The sequence below is a fragment of the Hypomesus nipponensis genome, chromosome 18, assembly GCF_054491055.1.
Source record: "Hypomesus nipponensis isolate SF chromosome 18, ASM5449105v1, whole genome shotgun sequence".
Classification (NCBI taxonomy): Eukaryota; Metazoa; Chordata; class Actinopteri; order Osmeriformes; family Osmeridae; genus Hypomesus; species Hypomesus nipponensis.
Genome location: NC_140378.1, coordinates 14,797,442 through 14,815,256, shown reverse-complemented (window position 1 = coordinate 14,815,256; position 17,815 = coordinate 14,797,442). Strand labels below are relative to the sequence as shown.

Sequence of the window (17,815 nt, the reverse complement as noted above, 5' to 3'; positions counted from 1 at the left end):
AAACGGATTAATTTCCAGTTCAGTTGGTTATAACTTAAGTGGTTCATGGGTGAGTTCACTTTTTTAGTCTGTTCCAATCAAAGCAGACAGCCGTCTCAAAGGAATTAGACTGCACCGTTTATTTTTCTCCAGCTTGAAAATGAAAGAATTTATTAGTTTAGTCCTAAAATTGCAGAGCCACTTTAACAACAAAGGAGGGGAGAAGTCTGGGTCTTTTTTTTCTCTGAAAGAACAAAGTACTAAAACAAAGTGTGCAGTGCAAAGAATGACATCACTCTTGGACAGCTACTACCGAGCTGGGTTCAAGGATGGATTTTTTGGGGCCTTTTCTGTTGGCAGTATGTGGTGTGTGTTTGCATAGTGCAGAGAGCATTTATAAATATAGGCAGACAAAATAATGTTTCAATATTTATTTTTTTGCAAAAACAATGGCCAATTGTCCAGTCTACAAACTGACAACCAGTTTAAATGTTCTTACAATATAAGAGAGCTGAAAGAGACATAATAGACTATTATACAGTAGCTCCAACACTCAGGAAATACCATCAATTAAAATCTGGTTCTCTTACGTGGCATAAAAAAAGAAAAAAAAACATTTAATGACAAAGTCACAGACGGGACAATTGAAAAATACGATTTCGGTCTTTCCATAGGAGCTCAAACGTGTGTGAAAATATTTAAAAGACTATTACAGTTGTATGCGTTATGAATGGAGAAAGAAACTCAACACATTTTCGGTAGGTTTAGTTGTGTCCCATTGTTCAGTTGTGTGAAACTCTTAACCCACATCATGGTTTTGAAATTCAATAAATGGCAATTCCACATTGAGTCCTGCAGAAAATGCCTATATGTCCCATGATAACTTGCTCTCAGGTTGTTGGTTGTTTTCTCCAACACCCACAATGTCCAGATGTTCAGAACTTAAGGCTGAACCCTGGGCCCACTGCAGAAGCTCCCTGGTTACTGGATGTAAGATGGAACCCTGTGTCCTTCAAGTCGTCATCACCCTGCAGAGAAGAATCACGGACACAAACAAACACAGGCTGTGATTTAAAAGCTTTAAACTCGAGGCTCTAGATTTTGAAGAAGCAAAGCACCCTGAATGAAGTCCCTAGGAGTAATTGGCAGGGACTAATTCAAAAAGAGTAGGGTTGTAAAAAGTGAGTTCTACTCACCAGCTGACTGTAGCCCAGGCCTCCCTCCGGGGGTCGGGGGCTGGTGCCTCTCTTCACCCTCTGCTGCTCGCTCTTGGCTGGCCAGGTGGGGAACATGGACGGTTCAATGGGAAGCGGCGTCTCACGAAAGTATTCATGCTTCAGTCCCTCGTCCGACAAGATTCTTTTGCTAGGGCAGTAAGTGAGGAACCTGCACGGAAGGTCAGGGAGGGGGAAAAAAAAGGTCACTCAAATAAACCCGACCCAAATATCCAAGAAGAAATGGATGCAGAACACGGTTCTTATTAAAAAAGTGATCACCTAGTGATGGAACCAGATTAAGATACTGTTACAGGGTATCAAAGAGCAACAAGGACAGACACCACTGTGTGTCAATGACTTTACTAGAGGGGTTCTCTACTGGCCTGTGACTCGCTGGTTCCTAAGTCACATACAGTGCCACCGCTATATCTACCAGGTCAGTACACCATGCCCTTGACCTTAACTCCAAAGTGTGATATTTCAAACAGGCCTGTGATGTCTTCCACTTGACTGGTACATTTACAGACATGGAGCGCAGGGAGGTCAAGCAAGCTAGCTCGCTAGTTTCCCCGGTTGAATTGTGGTCCTCTGTCCTCCCCTAAATGAACATTAGTTCATAGTCTGCTTTATAGTTGGCAAGAGCAGCCAGGTTGAGGGTCTCACTTGTTCATGAGGTCAAAGCCTTGGTCTGAGAGGAGTGCTCCGAAGCGCTTGCGCAGGTTGTTGTACGGGTACTCTGTGAAAGTCATCTTCTTCACTGCAGGGAGCTCGTTGTAGCCTGGCCAGATCTTCTCACTGGGAGAGCCCAAATCCTGGCATCAACACACCCAAGAACCCATGGAGTTAGGAGAGGAAGTGGTGGGGATTTCTGACTTTGTGGTTTGCTAGTAGTTTGTGAAACCACAGTCTTACAATAGTTTTTCCCGTATCTATTTTTGTTTGTCGAAGCACTGTTAATAGCACAAATGATTTTGATTTGTGATGAAATGTAGGTTGAATGTACCATACACAGACCTACAGCACTGTAACACGTGTAACAGTTGTGTACTGGAATACATCTTTTTTGCAGTGCTTGTATAGCTTTCAGTTCACAGAAATCCCATGAACAGTCATATGAAAGCTGTCCCTTGGATAGTTCATTTCACCAATTTATGTAGAAATAAAATAACCAATTTTGCTCAAGCTGCCAAAATAGCAAGCAGATGTAACATTTTAACTGAGTTTAGTTGACAGATATATGATGTCACCATTTCTGGAGGGCATGAGGGCATTTTTTTTACCTTAAATATCTTGTTAATTTGGTCAATTTCAGATTTTCCAGGGAAAAGAGGTTTCTGGGTAAGGAGCTCGCCAAATATGCAGCCCACAGACCACATGTCCACAGCTGTGGAGTACTCCTGTGGAGAGAAGAACCAACACACACAGACTCAGCCCACAAGACAGAGAATACAGCCAAGCATGGATTGAGCTGTTTAGTCTGGATGCAGGCATGCTTGGACTCCATAAAGAGCTATGGTGTAGTCCAGTTGAGTAAAGATATGTTTTCATACATACATATATACACATACACACACTTTGACCTAGACAGAGTTTATGTTAGGTCGTTGAGACGTTATGATAACAGGGAATTGACAGAGCCTGGGTGCAGGTGTTTTGACTCAAATGTAATGTTGTTGTACCTCCACATGCAGGTGTTGTGACAATTTAAGGCTGCAGGTGTTATGGCTGGACCTGCAGGTGTAATGGCTGGACCTGCAGGTGTAATGGCTGGACCTGCAGGTGTAATGGCTGGACCTGCATGTGTTATGGCTGGACCTGCAGGTGTTATGGCTGGACCTGCAGGTGTTATGGCTGGACCTGCAGGTGTAATGGCTGGACCTGCAGGTGTTATGAGTGGACCTGTGGAGCTCTAGGCCTCACCTTAGCTCCCAGCAGCAGCTCTGGTGAGCGGTACCACAGGGTCACGACCACAGGGGTGTATGGCTTCAGGGGAGAACCATACTCTCGGGCCAGACCAAAGTCCCCAATCTATCAAGAGATAAAAACACTCATTTGATTCTTCAAACATACATGTGACGATAAAGTGATCAGTTCCTTTCCAAACAGCATTCAGGCCGCTCACGGTTGTATAGTTTCTTTTTTTTGGATCCACAAACACCATTCTGATAACCCCAGAGTGTGGAGTACCTTGAGAATGCCCTTGTGGCTGAGCAGCAGGTTAGACGTCTTCAGGTCACGGTGGAGAATCCAGTTGTCGTGGAGATGGCGGACACCTCTCAACAGCTGAATCATCAGGGTCTTCACTTCCCCTATGAAAGACGAGGAGAAAGACAAGAGAGGGACCTGAACCACGACACTTACAAAGCTACTTGAGAACAGAGACAGGCCCAAGTGTTCCTTAACTCCAAACCAAACCGATACCACAGAAACATGACCAAGCGTGCAAGGCAAACAAAGAAACCACTAACACATACTTTTGTAAATTAGAAACAGAGCATGAGGGATGTTTCAATTTGATTCGATATTTTGACCACAACCGCTGTGGTCAAACCCATCTCCTGGCTAACCTGGAAGGAATGGCTGTTTCATGGTCTCCATCAGGCTCTTCAGGTCGTGTTCCACATAATTCATCACTATGTAGATCTTATCCATGTTGCTTCCTACAACAATTTCCTGTAATGATACAAACAAAATAAGTTGCTGACAGCTTGGGCTCTTCAACGGCCTAGTGTTCGAACAGGTGGTTGTGACTCACCCTGACAGTGACAATGTTTGGATGTTGTGCTTTCAGGATGGTGTTGATCTCTCTCAGCGATGTGATAGGGAATCCCTCCTTCTCCTTCTCCATCTTAAGTCTTTTCAAGGCCACAATCTCATCTGAAACAATATGATGAGATAAAGGTTGTCGATCAGTCTTTATCAATAGAAGCGGGATAGATCAGTTGAAGACTAAAACAGTGTTTGGAATGAAACACTTGTCATGTACCGATGCGAGCCGACACACCTGTCTTTTTATCCTTGGCTCTGTACACCACCCCGTAGGTCCCCTCCTCTATCCGGTTGAGACACTGGAATTCCTCAACACTTCGACAGCCCTTTAATCAACAACGTTTAAGTGTCATTCTACACTTCCAAAGGGGCCAGAATACTGCCTGCTAAATAAAGAAGAAGAGATTGATGGGCATACCTGAAGGGCAGGCAGATATTTGGGAAGCTCCTTCTTCAGTTCCACAGGAGAGATGGGTGGAGAGTCAGGAATGTAGTTCTCCTCAGGGGTGACTGAGCGGGAGTGGGTTTGAGACTGGGGTGTGACATCTCCCTCCCCTGTTTCATCCTCTTCATCCTCCTCCATTTCCTCCCCGCTTTCCTCTGTGTCGTGGTCAAAACGTGACTCGGGCACTGGCGGGTGGTAAAGAGGCCGTTTTTTAATACTTTCAAATGGGAGGCCATTTTCAAACCAATGTCCTGTCCATCACTTGATACAATGGGTTTTAAATGCCTACCTGGAGGAATGTGGATGCCGTTTTCCCTGTCCTCTTCAAACTCCTCTTCAGACTGCTCCTCTTCACTCACGTCCTCTGAAACAGAAATGCTGTGTGAGCCAAGCTGTTAAGGGTAAAGAAAAATGGACAGGTCAAGCAGCTATTCAAGTTAAAGACTTGTACCGTAGTTCTCCATACCTGCAGTCTGGTCAGATCCTGCAGAACCAGACCCAGATTCCTCCTCTCCCTCACTCTGGCTGCTAGACTCGTTTTCATCATCCTCTTCCCCATCCGAGCCTGATCCTGAGCCTAGGTAAGACCATGACCTCCATCAGTAATAACTCAAAAACACCCCCGATGTTTGTAGAGTGTTAACAAACTAAACTGAACACAGTTAGTGGAATCTGTAATCAATCAGTCTTCCAAGGGACCACTATAGATATTGTACTCTTTTTAAATGTGTAATAACACCATACAATACCAAGTTAACTTTTCAATTTTTGGCCCTTCATTGGACAGAGACGGTTAGAGATAGACAGGAAATGTAGGGCAGTGAGAGGGGAAGACATGCAGAAACGGCCCGAGCCAGAATCAAACCGTGGGAACCCGTTTCTATGGTTATTGTTTAGTGACGATGGCTTCATCCTTACCCACGGAGGACTCAGCCGTGCTGGTCTTCCTCTCGCTGTCACTGATGTCCTGCAGGTCTGACAGCAGGTCATTCAAGTTCTCAGGCTTGTCCTCCTTCACAACTGCAGAGGAACGACCAAAAGGGCCCATTAGAATCTATGAACATCTGGATTAGGAACGTCATCAAGACCAAATCTTAGACTGCACCCCCCCCCCACACACACACACACACAAGAAGGAACATGTGTAGAAATCTCCCTTGTGCTCAAACAGACACCATGGGTTGATGTGATAATGAGATGGACACCTACCGCCACTCCTGCGAGGCTCACTGTGCTCCGGCCGGTCCCGGGGAGCCCGGCTGGGACTACGGCTGCGGTGGCTTTGTTTGGGCTTGTCGCCATACTCATCAGGTATCCCCCGGTGGGATGGCACTGTTGGAGAGGTGACAAACACAATTAAATTACCTTCTGCCCCCCCCCCCCGGCACGACATGACGGTAACACCTGGGAATGCTTGGCTTTAACGATTTACTTCCACCAGAAACATTAGAGAGACGAGGCCTCACCTTCTCTGCGTGCCTCCCGCTCCTTGCGGCGCTCCTCCGCCCGCCTCTCCCTCTCTTTCTGCTCGCGTTGCTCCTTCTGCTGCTGTTCGCGGAGCTTCCTGTCACGCTCTCGCTGGCGCTCTACCTGCTCCAGCCTGTCCCTGTAGTCCGGGGAAGACGGGGGAATCCTGTCAGGGGCTCTCCAAAACCCCAAAAGTCACCCACCCCAAACCGTTAATGTCAGCAGGGGGAGGAAAGGAGTCAAAACAGACAAAGCAGGATAAAGGCAGTGGAAGGAGAGACCAAAGGCTAACAGGTAGCTTATTAATCAAGCTAATTGTTAGCTAGGGTTGGCCACCCTCACTCTCTCTTTCACTGCAGGTTAAACAAGACAGTCATAAAGAGTGGTGATGTCACCATAAAGATCAATTACCAAAAAGAGAGAGAAGTCATTAACTAAACTATAATGCACGGCATGCATAAGCGTACAGGCGCTCTTCCAGGACAAGATTATTTTAAAAGATCAGTGGTCACTTAAATTATTCAAGGCTTCTATCTTAATAGAGTTCCATACTTTACTAAACAGCCACTGTCTTGGTGGGGCACCTTCTTAGTACATTTTACATCATCGTTATATAGGTAAAGCATGTGACTAAGAATAGTTGTGTGTTGCTAATCAAGTTGTGTGTTCCATGAGTCAGCGGTCACCTCTCTCTGCGTGAGTGAGCTCTGGCCTGCTCTCTTCGTTTCTGCCTCTCCCAGTCTCGCCGGGCTTTGTCCTGCTCCTCCCACTGGCGTTTCCTGCGCTCACTCTCCCGCTCCTTCTCTTTGTCTTTGGGACGCACGTGTTTCCCTGCTGTAGACGCAGGCAAAAAACGCTGTTACAGTGGTAGAGTGTAAACACACTTCGGTCTCACACGTACAGACCTCTGCCCAAGATCTACTACTGACTTAACGACACTGGACCATCCTTGGTTATAACATACCTCCTTCTGCAGAGTGGCTACGATGGCGTCTTTTATCCTTTCTCTTCTCTTCCTTTCTATGGTGAGATTTATCTTTCCTGGCTATTTGCTGCGGAGGTTTGATGGCAAGTGATTCATCCTCTTCTCCCCTGGAATTTGTGAAAATGAGACTGTATAGAACCCAGGGGAATATAGAGCACACATCAGAGCCCTGTACAATAACAGCAGTGAATTGGAGAAAAGGCTGCAATCCAAGAGAAACAAATGTTCACAGAAAATTACATTGATTTCAAACCAAATTTCTCCACAACCCAGTACCTGTCTTCAGTAGTGTCTTCCCGTACGTACGGGGAATTATGAATTGTTATTTCCATTCTGTGATCCCGTAGTTCTCCTTCCTCCGGAGTGTCACGTTTGGCTTCCCGATCATCCGTCTGTGGAACAGGGCACGGAGCGAACTGAATAAAACAAGAAAAGGGAGCACATCAAGGTGTAGGGGTTAATCAAGTCTCTACAGATAATTGTTTATTTTGTTTAACTGTACACTCTGTACGTATCCTTGACCTCTATTCACACATATACCCTAACTGACCTATGATTTCTTCATTTTCCAGGGGTAACTTCAACCCATTTCAAAGTGTGTGTTCCCTGACAAATGTTTACATTTTTCTGGCACTTGGGCTCAGTCCTCTCCTCCAGCTCTTTTCTACGTTTCTTCTCTTGGAGAATCTCGTCAAGTGTTTTCACTTTCCAGGTGTCCTTTTCGTCCCCCATCAGCACCCACTCTCCACCACCTGTAGCACAGACAAAGACCCACTTCTTCAGAACAACAAGAGGGACGCCACTCTGACTGTCCTAACAAACTATTTCAATGTAGGCCAACGTGAAGCATGACGATGGTTATTGGTGTCTGACTAGAACCGATGCTACTAAAGCACTTATTGTTCATTTGACATCTTACTTGGAATTGCTTGGACTGCAACCCTGTGCAGTACTGATATTTGAAGTTTTTTTTTTATATACAAACATATACCTTAATAGGTGGGGAGATTGTTGGCGAATACAAATTCAGTAGGTGTACAAGTGTAGGTGGGACATGCCCACTAGGAAAAAAAGTAACTATTCACAAGGGATATTACGGGGAAGAGGGTCAAGTTTGAAACCTATAATGTTAAGTGTTACCTGAGGAGTGCCTCGTATCTTATCCATAGCAGTAACTTCACACTTTCACTGGTAGAAAAATAAACACAAAAGACCATTCCAAAAATGATGTAGGGGAAGCCTTTCGGTGTAAGCGTGGGAGAACATATATTGACGGTCCAGTTATAGATCCATTTCAGCTAACTACCTGACAGAAATACATTGGCCTAAACGTTGTATCTATACATAACCTACTGACTGTTAAGATGTGATTGACTGCATGGACATCCGTAATTTTAACTCACGTTGGGTACATCGCAGTCATTACCTCGCTAATTAACTCGCAATAACAAAATCATCTTGATGATTTTTTAGGGAGCTACCCGTCCGTATTTCAGCTAGAAGAAATCGCAGATTAGCTAGTTGGTAAAATATCGCTTAAACATTTCCAGCAACCGTAATATAGTCAAGTTTGCATAGATATATACCAATAGGTTGCAAAATGTGTGTTTTTTTTGTTTACTTGAAAGCGGACCGGCTGGCTAGTTTAGTGCCAAGTCGTGGCTAGTGCGTTTCGCTGGCAAGGCAAGGCAAGGCGCAAACATGATTACTAGCTAGCCCAGTTAGCCATCTTTAGCAACAACGACAGATGAACGTTTTGATGCTAATCCCCACTCTCCAAAATCTGAGCATCAAATTAAATTGGACATAATCCTTTCAATACATATAAAATACGAGAATCTGCTGAATCTTGATTTCTTTCCATCACAAGATTTTTTAAACAAACCTGAAATATGCTCCGCGCTAATTTGGAACACCGGAAGATTCAACTATTTCCCCCCCTCGACTTCTTAGGTCATACAATCATTTCCTGTGAAATCTTCTTCGCTGACAGATCCTCCCTGACCCTTTCACAGAGGAAGGAGTTTTTAACAACAGCCCGGAACCAGAGAATGTCTAATATGTAGTATGTATAGTATAATAAAACACTGTTGACTTAAGCTAAAACCTAAGTAAAATTAAGTCATAGGGCTACATTTAAATGCAATACATCGTCTAACCAGCGTTGGCTAGATACTAATGTACAAATCCCATTGGTTTATGTACACCAATGCAATACATTATCCGACCACCGGTGGCGGTAATCCTTCGGCTACACACGAAAAGAGGGGCCTGAGGAGAGAGTGGCCTAAGGAGAGGAGGAGAGAGGGGGCTGAGGAGAGAGTTCCGGGGACTGTGAGGTCAGGTTGCCTCCACGGAGAGCCCCAGAACCATGGGACTCCTATTAGAATTGGGTCTGTAATAATATCTTGCGGGTAGATCAATTATTTAATGAGAAGGGTCGTCCTTTCACTTATGAGGAGTTTCTTGCTAAATACAGGATTCCAGTCACACCTGGGGATTATGCAAAAGTATTTGGCGCAATTCCCTCTGGTATTTGTATGCTTTTTAAATCTCAGCCAAGGGTTACACTCCAAAATTGTCCCCTTGTGCATAATCCTGTTACAGTCCCCCTATAGGCAAAACCTGCTTTTCCAATACTGGTCGAAATAATAATAGATCTATTCGATCTTTGTTTCAGAGAGATATAACTACGGTGTCTTGTGTTATTCATTACTGGAATCGTTTTGTCAATGATATTGTTTGGAAGAATGTATGGCTTTTACCTAATCTATATTTAGTAACAAATAAAGTGAAGGAAATTTATTTTAAACTTATCCATAAATGTTATCCAGCAAAAAGCTATATTAAGAAAAGATTTAAGAAAGACATTGATGTTGTTTGCACTTTTTGTAATGAATGTGAAGAAACGGTTGTGCATTTATTCTGGCATTGTCCAATTGTAAAATAATTTTGGCAAAATCTTTGTAAGTTTATTACTGAAAGTATTGAGGCAGATTTTTGTTTATTCTGGAAGTATGTATTGTTTGGGCTTTTTGAAGGTTCCAGGAAAAATAACTGTGTATATATAATTAATTTTATTATTATTATGGCCAAGTATCATATTCATAGATGCAAATTCATGGGAAGAAAACCTTGCTTTATTGCCTTGAACGGAGAGCTCAGACAATATATTTTTTCAATAAAAAATGCCAAAAATGCCAAGGCCATTAAGACAGTAACAATCTGTAGTAGTTTAAATATATTAATGTAAAGGTTTATATCCCCTAGCGTAAATTTTTTGTTATGTTATTTTGTATTGATACATGTTTACTCCGAACGTAAATGTTTTTGTTTTTTTTACTTTTTGTATCTTGTAAACTCCAATGCACTTGACTTTGTTGAAATTGCTAATAAAAAAAAAGAAAAAAGAAAAAAAAGAACAAAAGGCAACTTTAGAAAAAAAGAAGAAAAAAAAGAACCATGGGACTCCTATTAAGCCCCATTGTACCGAATTTGGTTGCAGTTCCACCAGAGTTCCACTGGGGGCGATCGCCGACATGAGGCAATGAGTGTAAAATTAATAGGTCTATGGAGCTAGACGGCTAAATCGGTCTCTTTCAAGGCAGAAGCCATGGAGTCCACATTGGGGGGGACGATTTATTATTTTATTTTTTGCGGACAGCGTGCGTGGTTGCCTGTCGTAGCGTAGCACATTTATATTTGTATATCAATATATTGGGGGGGGGGGGGGACATTTTGACCAGATTTGAATATTGGGGGGATGTGTGTAATGATTACGGCCTTGGTTTCTTTGTATGATATTGTTGTTGAGAAATCTCAGATTTGATTGTAGTTTTTGGAAGTTTAATATGGATTATAGGTCTAAAGTTGAATGAACGAGTACTTATGTCCTAGTCGTTGTTGCCCATAACAAGCTAGCTTTAAAAATAAAAAAATTATAACAAGCTAGCATTCTGCTTATGAATCCTGATTGTATGACGTAATTGACATCTTAAAAGGCTTTTTAAAACAAAGAAAAACACTTTAAAAAATCAAACACTCAGCAGTGTGTATTTTCTTTGCCTCCCCTTGCGAATGCAACATTCAAATGGAACATTCAAATATTTTATCCTGAGAAAAGTGGATATAAGCTCCATTCATTCTGCTCCATTCATTCAAAGCTCCATTCATTCTGCACTCACTGGTGATCGCCCTCATATGGAACCAGAGTGGAACTGCACCCAGTTCAGAACTGCACTCAGTTCAGACCCCGGAAGTTTCGCGAGTGACAGTTCTCCCATTCTTTCTACTCTTTAGAAAAGTGTTCAAGTATGGTTCCAGTACGTCAACGCTTTACAAAAACAGTCCATGGACGAACCTTGTTCTATGAGATAAGGGTACTACTGCTATTTACAACTAGTCACAATTTAGATCTAAGAGCATGAGAAGGCACACATCTCATTCCAAATTACTTTGAGACTGTTATCATTGTAACCATGTCAGCCAACTACAGTACCTAAAGATAGATAGCCACCATTTCTGATCAACAAGATTATGATTGCGCCCACACAAGGGATAGTGCTGAACTGAAATGTAAACTTGACTACACTCAAGTCATTGTTATCCACTGAAGAAAAATATTTTTTATTTGAAAATCAATATATTTTGTTCATAGTCTGTTCACCATCACACAGATTCAATTCACAATTCTGCAAAATATAGAGTTCATGACTTCTACACATAGTCTAATTACAGTAGATCCACCTATATGCACACTTACTGTCCTTCCATGGACTTGTATAATAGATGACCATTATCAATACAGTATTATTAATACAGTATGAAAAGGGGGTGCATAATCAGTATAAACCTAGTTCATACATAATGCAATCTGCCCAATGTATAAAGAATCTAAGACACTTGTCACGAGCAATACTTGTGCAAAATGCTCTCAACATATAACTCAACATGAGGTTTACGTGGATGGCTAAATGGTCAACTGGGAATATTTACTTTTTTCTTGTTTCTCCCTTTCAAATTGGTTTGAGATTCAATTACTGTTCCATTAACTCCAGCTTAATACTCAGAGGAAAGATTAGTTTCCCCGAAATCCGATTTAAGAAATAAGAAACTTTTTTTTGGATTAACATAGTCTAAAACGTTTACAGTATTCTCATCAACACCAATCCATCAGTGGAAAGCACATTTTGGCGAGAACAAACAGAACAACCCCAAACTGTACAAGAACAGCTCTAGAAGTGTTGTGCAAATAAAATAGAACAAAGAGAGAAAATATCTAATTAGCAAGATTTAAAAAAGATGACAGTCTTGTACACATCATATACAGTAAAGAACTCATAATAGTAGTCATGTACAAACATGAGTTCAGTGATATAACATCAACATCGTTTTTGAACCACATTTTGGGAAATATACATACATTCAAGTACAATTCAAACAACGAAATTTGCACATTTATATGACAATTTCCTCTCAAAGAGGGGTCCGTTCTGTTTAATACCATCCAACTTTTTCATTTCAAGCCATAAACAAAATAACTCAAAACTCATTTCAGCCAGAGATGAATGATAGAAAAAAATTAAATAATTACAGTTGTAATAAAATAGATTGATCACGACCTGAGCAACAGATGGCATTGGTTCAGTTTAGTGGTTTATTAGTTATTCATCAGCTGTAATAGAAATCTTTTATTTCAAATATTTAACAATTTGGAACTGTGTTAACGTATTGACAAAGCCAAGCATTTTTGGAGATGCAACAAAAGAACCAGACTGGAAAGCAAACATATTTAACACACAAGACATGAACATGGTTGAGAACATTATCACCATCAGAGTAATCAAAATACACTAAAACATTAAAATACAGAAACAATGAGACATTTAAAGGAATGTAAATGGACATTTAAAGGAAAGTAAAAAGGCCGGTAGATAATTGGTTAATTCTCTGCTCTGAACTAAAAGGTGTATGGGACCATTTGTGCCTCATAGGGGAACAGATTTTGGTCCATCAAATTCACCAAAATAAAATGCTTTGTCTATGAAATGTGATCTAATGGATGCAAAATTGTGAGGAAAAAAAAGTTACTGAGAATATTTACTCTCCTATAGAAAAGTAGGTCATTCACCTTTGTCGCAAGCTGCTGTAAAACATATGTGTCAAAGAGAAGCTAGCTAAGGCTAACAGTTAAGAGACAGCTCTGTACCATATATTGAAGGCAGAGCACAACTTTTAAAATTATATGGTGCCAAATATGTTGTGAATATTTCCTTTGAATGTATAGCTTTTTGGTGAATAGATGCAATAAACAAGTTGGGTGATGGATTTCTTTTCACATTCTCAGGATTAACATTTTTGTTGTGTTGTGCCCATACCCAAACATCCTAAGACATACATGTATAAAGGCAAGTGAGGAAAAAAAACTGACTTGCACTGTTTCTATAAAACACAAAATCAAATGAGAAATCCTGAGTTTTTAGCCTCTATTAATAAGAATAAACAAGTTCCACAGGCTTGTATGGTAGAACAAACCTTTTTCAAATGTAGACCTATAAAAACAATCAAAGGCAAGTTGCATTGGAACCAAAGCATGAACATACGGAATGGTGGTCAATACCTGGAACCAGGAACTCAAAAGGATGTTTTTTAGTCAGTGAAACCCAATTGACAACTAGTTCCATCTTCCTTACCTCTTGCAAATGTTATGCAATTCACTTGTTTTGACAGCATCCTCAAGGTTAATATTTTTCCAAGCTGAAAGAGATGCATAGACATCCCTTCTCTCAATCTTATTAGTCACCTTTCCCCCCGTTTCAGCCTGGAGCAGTCTAGGACTGGGAAGCTTTCATGTCATGGTCTTGCAGCAGAGGCTTCTGGGCTTGCTCAGAAGCTAGAGAATACAAGGCTTCCCTCTGGATCTGCTTGGCCTTATTGTAAAGCAGTACTCCAAAGAACACCAAGACTGTGCCGATGGCACTGAGCACAGTGATGTGGTTACTGAAAACGATGATACTTAGCCAGATGGACATGGCGTGTTTGACTGTGCTTGCAACACTGTGAGGTACAGAGACAGACAGTGACTTGGTTAATAGAGCAACATGTAAATCATTACAGTAATGCTTGACATTTGACATTTAGCTGTTTCGTTTCTCAAAGTGAAGGCAGCCAACTCTGTCTCCTACCTAAAAGTGACAGGGGAGATGCGTCCCATTAGTGCATAAGCAGTTACACTTTGGAGATGGAAAAGGGCCCCATCAAACAGCAACAGCAGAATAACATCCTGACTGAAGCTGAAACTCTTCCCACTCTTCCCAATCACTGGAATGTCCTGTGAGTACATAAGAAGAAGCGCATGTCAGATCTGACAACCCGGTGAAATTCTTTAGTGAATGTTTTAAGTGTGTGTTGAAACTGATTAAATGTTTTGTATTTTTGACAAGAACACTAACCACAGAACCAATACTAGCATTTTTGGTACACACAAATAGGTGGGGATTTAGTGGGAAATGAAACCAATCCCACACAGCAGACAGTTAGCAAGGCAGCATACACAATATAAACTTTAAATAAAAGTGCAGGTTATTTGACATACCAGGAGAAAAACCCAAGCAGGTATGAGCATTATCACTGCAGCTGCGCTGGTGTAGAATTGCAGTTCTGGAGGACTAAGCATGAGACAAACACAAAGCATGTAGTACTGATGCAACAACAAATAATTTGCACTAAATATACACGCTAATCAGCAATTCCAAAATCAAAGTAAATAAAATAAGTAAACAAAACCACTTACCTGAATTTATATGTGTCCCCACTCAGTAGTTTTTTTGAGAATACATTCTGTAAACTGAAACAAATCACAAATAGGCTGGGGTGGCAAGTGGAGTTGTCGTCGTACTTATGTCACATGATGGACGTCAATATAAAATAGGTTATTTTTGGGATGTTTGTGTGTGCGAGCACTTGACCATGTGCAACAGAGATAAAGGAAGGCATAAAAAGAGAAAGAGACTACATGGCACATGTGTGCAAGGGTTTTTGATGGAATGAATAGTATGGCATAGTATTAGAATAACAGTACACAGTACCAGTCCATGATGTTGGTGGAGAGGGCTGCAGAGAAGCCCAGCATGTTAAAGCTGACCTCTGTTGCTGTGCAGAGGGCCAGGCCAGCCATGACAGGGAAGAGAGATAGGTTCACCCACAGCCCTAAACAAGTCCACAAACAAAGTGAGTTATCTTCGAGTCAATCAAAACTGCCTGAGCAACAGCTCAACATGTGGTTATATATTTTTAACATATTTTAGGTAGGTTCTCCACTACTACACATACGAAGCAGTATGAATATGTAGGTCAGGATCTTCTGTGAGTTGTACCTGTGTATTCCCCTAGGATGAGTCGTGACATAATCACAGTGAAGATGGGGGCAGAGCTCTTCACTGTTTCTGCAAAAGACACTGCCACATTTTTAAGACTCACCAGTCCCAACACCACAGTAGTAAACCTGTTAAACAGGAAAGATAGGAAGCATTTGACCTCGCCCTTTCCACGCCTTGACACAACAAAGGTACACAAAGGCTGGTTGTCAATTTCTGTGATTGTGTATAAAACTAGTATAATCAGTGAGCGGACACTGTCCTTTTGTCCGACTAACATAACCCCTTTAACTTCCACAGTTACAAAAGTTGATGACCATGGCTTTTCTATCTGTGAACAATCATGATCATATTGCATTGAAACCACACCTGACAATTTTACAGTAACACCACAACTGACTGACAGCTGTCAGTTACAGTCTATATTATTGTGTGCTTAGAGACCCACCTCATGAGTCCAACAAACAACATGATCATGAAGAAGTTTGGTGGGAACTCTGCCCTGGACTTGTGCTTGTACAAGCAGCAAGGCACAAACATCTTGAAGCAGCCTATGACAGTTGTGGACAGCATTTGAACTGCACCTGCAAATATTCATACAATGAAAATATTTACTTGCATTGTAAACATTTACAACCTATGTTTTAATACAACACACTGCTGACAATGTACATAAAACAAGCATTGAAATTCCAGCTTTCCTATTCATAAGAATGGGGGAGGGTGTCCCATGTGGCTTGCCTACCCACATTTCAAATTAAGATATTTCTAAAGCACAGTCATGGTTTTATTTCTGAACATGGAAGATCAGGTCTTCAATTACTTAAACGTTCCCCACATTACAATGTACTGGATGGGAATATCCAAGAACCTTCAGCATTGAGTTTATTCTCTGCTTATTCTGATAAGTAGTGAAAATGGACGGAAGAATACCTCTTTTCCACCAATAATTCAATTTTTCAGTCAATGTATGTTGTTGTCCTTACCCAACATGCTGGGTTCCCCTTCCAGCAGCGAAAGGATGTACTTGTTGAGAAAAAGTGTGCAAAAGCTGAAGAAGTACCAGAGGCCCAGATAGACCAGGGACCGTGAGTTCCAGACTCCAGAGTCTGCCTCGATCACTGTGGTCTCTGTGATAGTGATCTTCAGTACACGCTCTCCTGACATACTCTCACTGCGTGCCAACACCACACGCTCCTGACTATTTCTGAACGGGGTGAGGAAACGCCAAAAAGAATGCCTCATGGGTCGTTCGATGGCCATTGTAGTGCACCGTAACTCAGGACCACAGGTACACAGCAAGTAAAAACCCAGGTGGTTCAGGGGGATGATTTAATGTCAGTCCACCACCAATAGCTTGTGTGTCAGTCCACATGTGTTCAGCATGACCACTTGAGCACTCCCTCACCTGTAAAAACACACAAAATCAGGGTTTCCAGGTTGTCCCGACCCCCAACCTCTCAAACCTCTCAGACCTCTACAGCAAAGTGATTACACGCCGAGCCCGTTCCATTGCACATGAGCCTTCAAACCATTCTTCACATTGCTTCCATCAGGTCGTAGATCCCTGAACTGGGAACGGGCATTGTTGTATTCTCCCCTCTGTCCGAGCATCATTTAACACAACACCCCGGTAACTAGCATCTGGGAAGGTGCTATTCATGTGCTCTGTACAGACTGTGGCAACAAAGTTAATTAAAAAGGACAGTATCAATATATCTCTTTAATCTCTGTCTCTCCATTCCTATCTAGGCTATAACTCTAGGTTTGGCGATAGCAAGTTAGTTGCATCGACGTTATTTTGCATTGCTACAGTTTCGCATAATTTCCCAACAATAGTTATAAGCTCAATTTGATATCGCTGTAAGGTGCAAGCGACCAAACCCGCAGCCAGGAAATGAAAGCAAGCTGCTTCTATTATAGAAAGCTAGTGTTAGCTACATGACATTTTATAGCTAAATGTTAATCTAGTGTTCATGGTGCTGGATAATTACAATGACAGTTAAATTATCTAGTTAACTGATTTAATCAAATTATTTACCTTGTAGTCAGCGTTGGGTTGAATATCCACTAGTTTCCACCGAGTTATGGAGGTGGCTAAACTCAACCCGAACTAGATTTGAAATCATCTAACACAAAAAATGAAAACCGAACTGGTCCGTACTCGAGTGTTTCACTTGTTTTAGTTAACATGGGTGGATGTGGTAACCTAACCCAGCTAGCTTTCTAGCATTGTTATGCGAATTGTAACACAGCCCAGTAAGGAAACAAAATACAGTGGCATGCCCTCTCACGGACAAAGATATTAGCTAGTTTTTATTTTCAGAGAAGTGATCTTGAAAATTGGACTATTGTGTTTTTAATGCTTTTTTTGGGGGCATAAATGCGAAATGTTATTGCGAATGTTATTACCAAATATTCTTATCATAAAGTGTGTTGTTAATTGAATAAATGCTCTGCTATACTATATTACTATACTTCCTGCTTCAATGCAGCGTTTTCGAACATGTTGTGTTCAAGAGTCGTAACGTTTAGAGGTTTAAGCATGTTACAACGATGGGTTATGTATTACCATCGC

At 41.6% G+C, this 17,815-nt stretch overlaps 2 protein-coding genes across 10 annotated transcripts; both read right to left on the bottom strand.

Annotated features, from left to right (window-relative positions):
• Positions 1-395: 395 nt before the first annotated feature.
• Positions 396-8,869, bottom strand: cdk11b (cyclin dependent kinase 11B). 9 transcript variants are annotated; one of them, XM_084680348.1, is made up of 21 exons: positions 8,748-8,850; positions 8,003-8,050; positions 7,484-7,614; positions 7,139-7,278; positions 6,842-6,990; positions 6,564-6,711; positions 5,877-6,055; positions 5,620-5,742; positions 5,329-5,430; positions 4,862-4,987; positions 4,700-4,774; positions 4,384-4,595; positions 4,201-4,291; positions 3,952-4,073; positions 3,764-3,869; positions 3,384-3,505; positions 3,117-3,224; positions 2,477-2,593; positions 1,860-2,008; positions 1,176-1,365; positions 396-1,007 (listed from the first exon to the last, which is right to left on the bottom strand). In XM_084680348.1, the coding sequence occupies exons 3-21, from the start codon at positions 7,592-7,594 to the stop codon at positions 915-917; spliced, it is 2,463 nt and encodes an 820-aa protein (XP_084536474.1). In that variant the 5' UTR covers positions 7,595-7,614; positions 8,003-8,050; positions 8,748-8,850; the 3' UTR covers positions 396-914. The 9 variants fall into 9 exon arrangements, with proteins under 9 accessions (XP_084536474.1, XP_084536479.1, XP_084536480.1 ...); XM_084680353.1 differs by having other exon boundaries at positions 5,877-6,016; XM_084680354.1 differs by having other exon boundaries at positions 5,877-6,016; positions 6,842-6,969.
• Positions 8,870-11,472: 2,603 nt separating this feature from the next.
• On the bottom strand, positions 11,473-17,686 carry LOC146252329 (solute carrier family 35 member E2A). Its single transcript, XM_084681358.1, has 9 exons — positions 17,279-17,686; positions 16,224-16,645; positions 15,686-15,821; positions 15,238-15,365; positions 14,950-15,070; positions 14,655-14,708; positions 14,457-14,529; positions 14,047-14,192; positions 11,473-13,918 (listed from the first exon to the last, which is right to left on the bottom strand). The coding sequence occupies exons 2-9, from the start codon at positions 16,498-16,500 to the stop codon at positions 13,693-13,695; spliced, it is 1,161 nt and encodes a 386-aa protein (XP_084537484.1). The 5' UTR covers positions 16,501-16,645; positions 17,279-17,686; the 3' UTR covers positions 11,473-13,692.
• Positions 17,687-17,815: the final 129 nt, after the last annotated feature.

What these genes read in the sequence shown, in the direction of transcription:
- cdk11b (XM_084680349.1), bottom strand. Translation starts at nt 7,594, where the DNA reads ATGGGGGACGAAAAGGACACCTGGAAAGTGAAAACACTTGACGAGATT. An exon ending in GAAGACACTACTGAAGACAG is followed by an intron (nt 6,991 to 7,138) that starts GTACTGGGTTGT and finishes GGTTCTATACAG; the next exon opens with TCTCATTTTCACAAATTCCA. An exon ending in GCCTGGGCTACAGTCAGCTG is followed by an intron (nt 1,008 to 1,175) that starts GTGAGTAGAACT and finishes TCTTCTCTGCAG; the next exon opens with GGTGATGACGACTTGAAGGA.
- LOC146252329 (XM_084681358.1), bottom strand. Translation starts at nt 16,500, where the DNA reads ATGGCCATCGAACGACCCATGAGGCATTCTTTTTGGCGTTTCCTCACC. An exon ending in GGGGACACATATAAATTCAG is followed by an intron (nt 14,530 to 14,654) that starts GTAAGTGGTTTT and finishes TCTCATGCTTAG; the next exon opens with TCCTCCAGAACTGCAATTCT. An exon ending in ATCTCCCCTGTCACTTTTAG is followed by an intron (nt 13,919 to 14,046) that starts GTAGGAGACAGA and finishes TGTACCTCACAG; the next exon opens with TGTTGCAAGCACAGTCAAAC.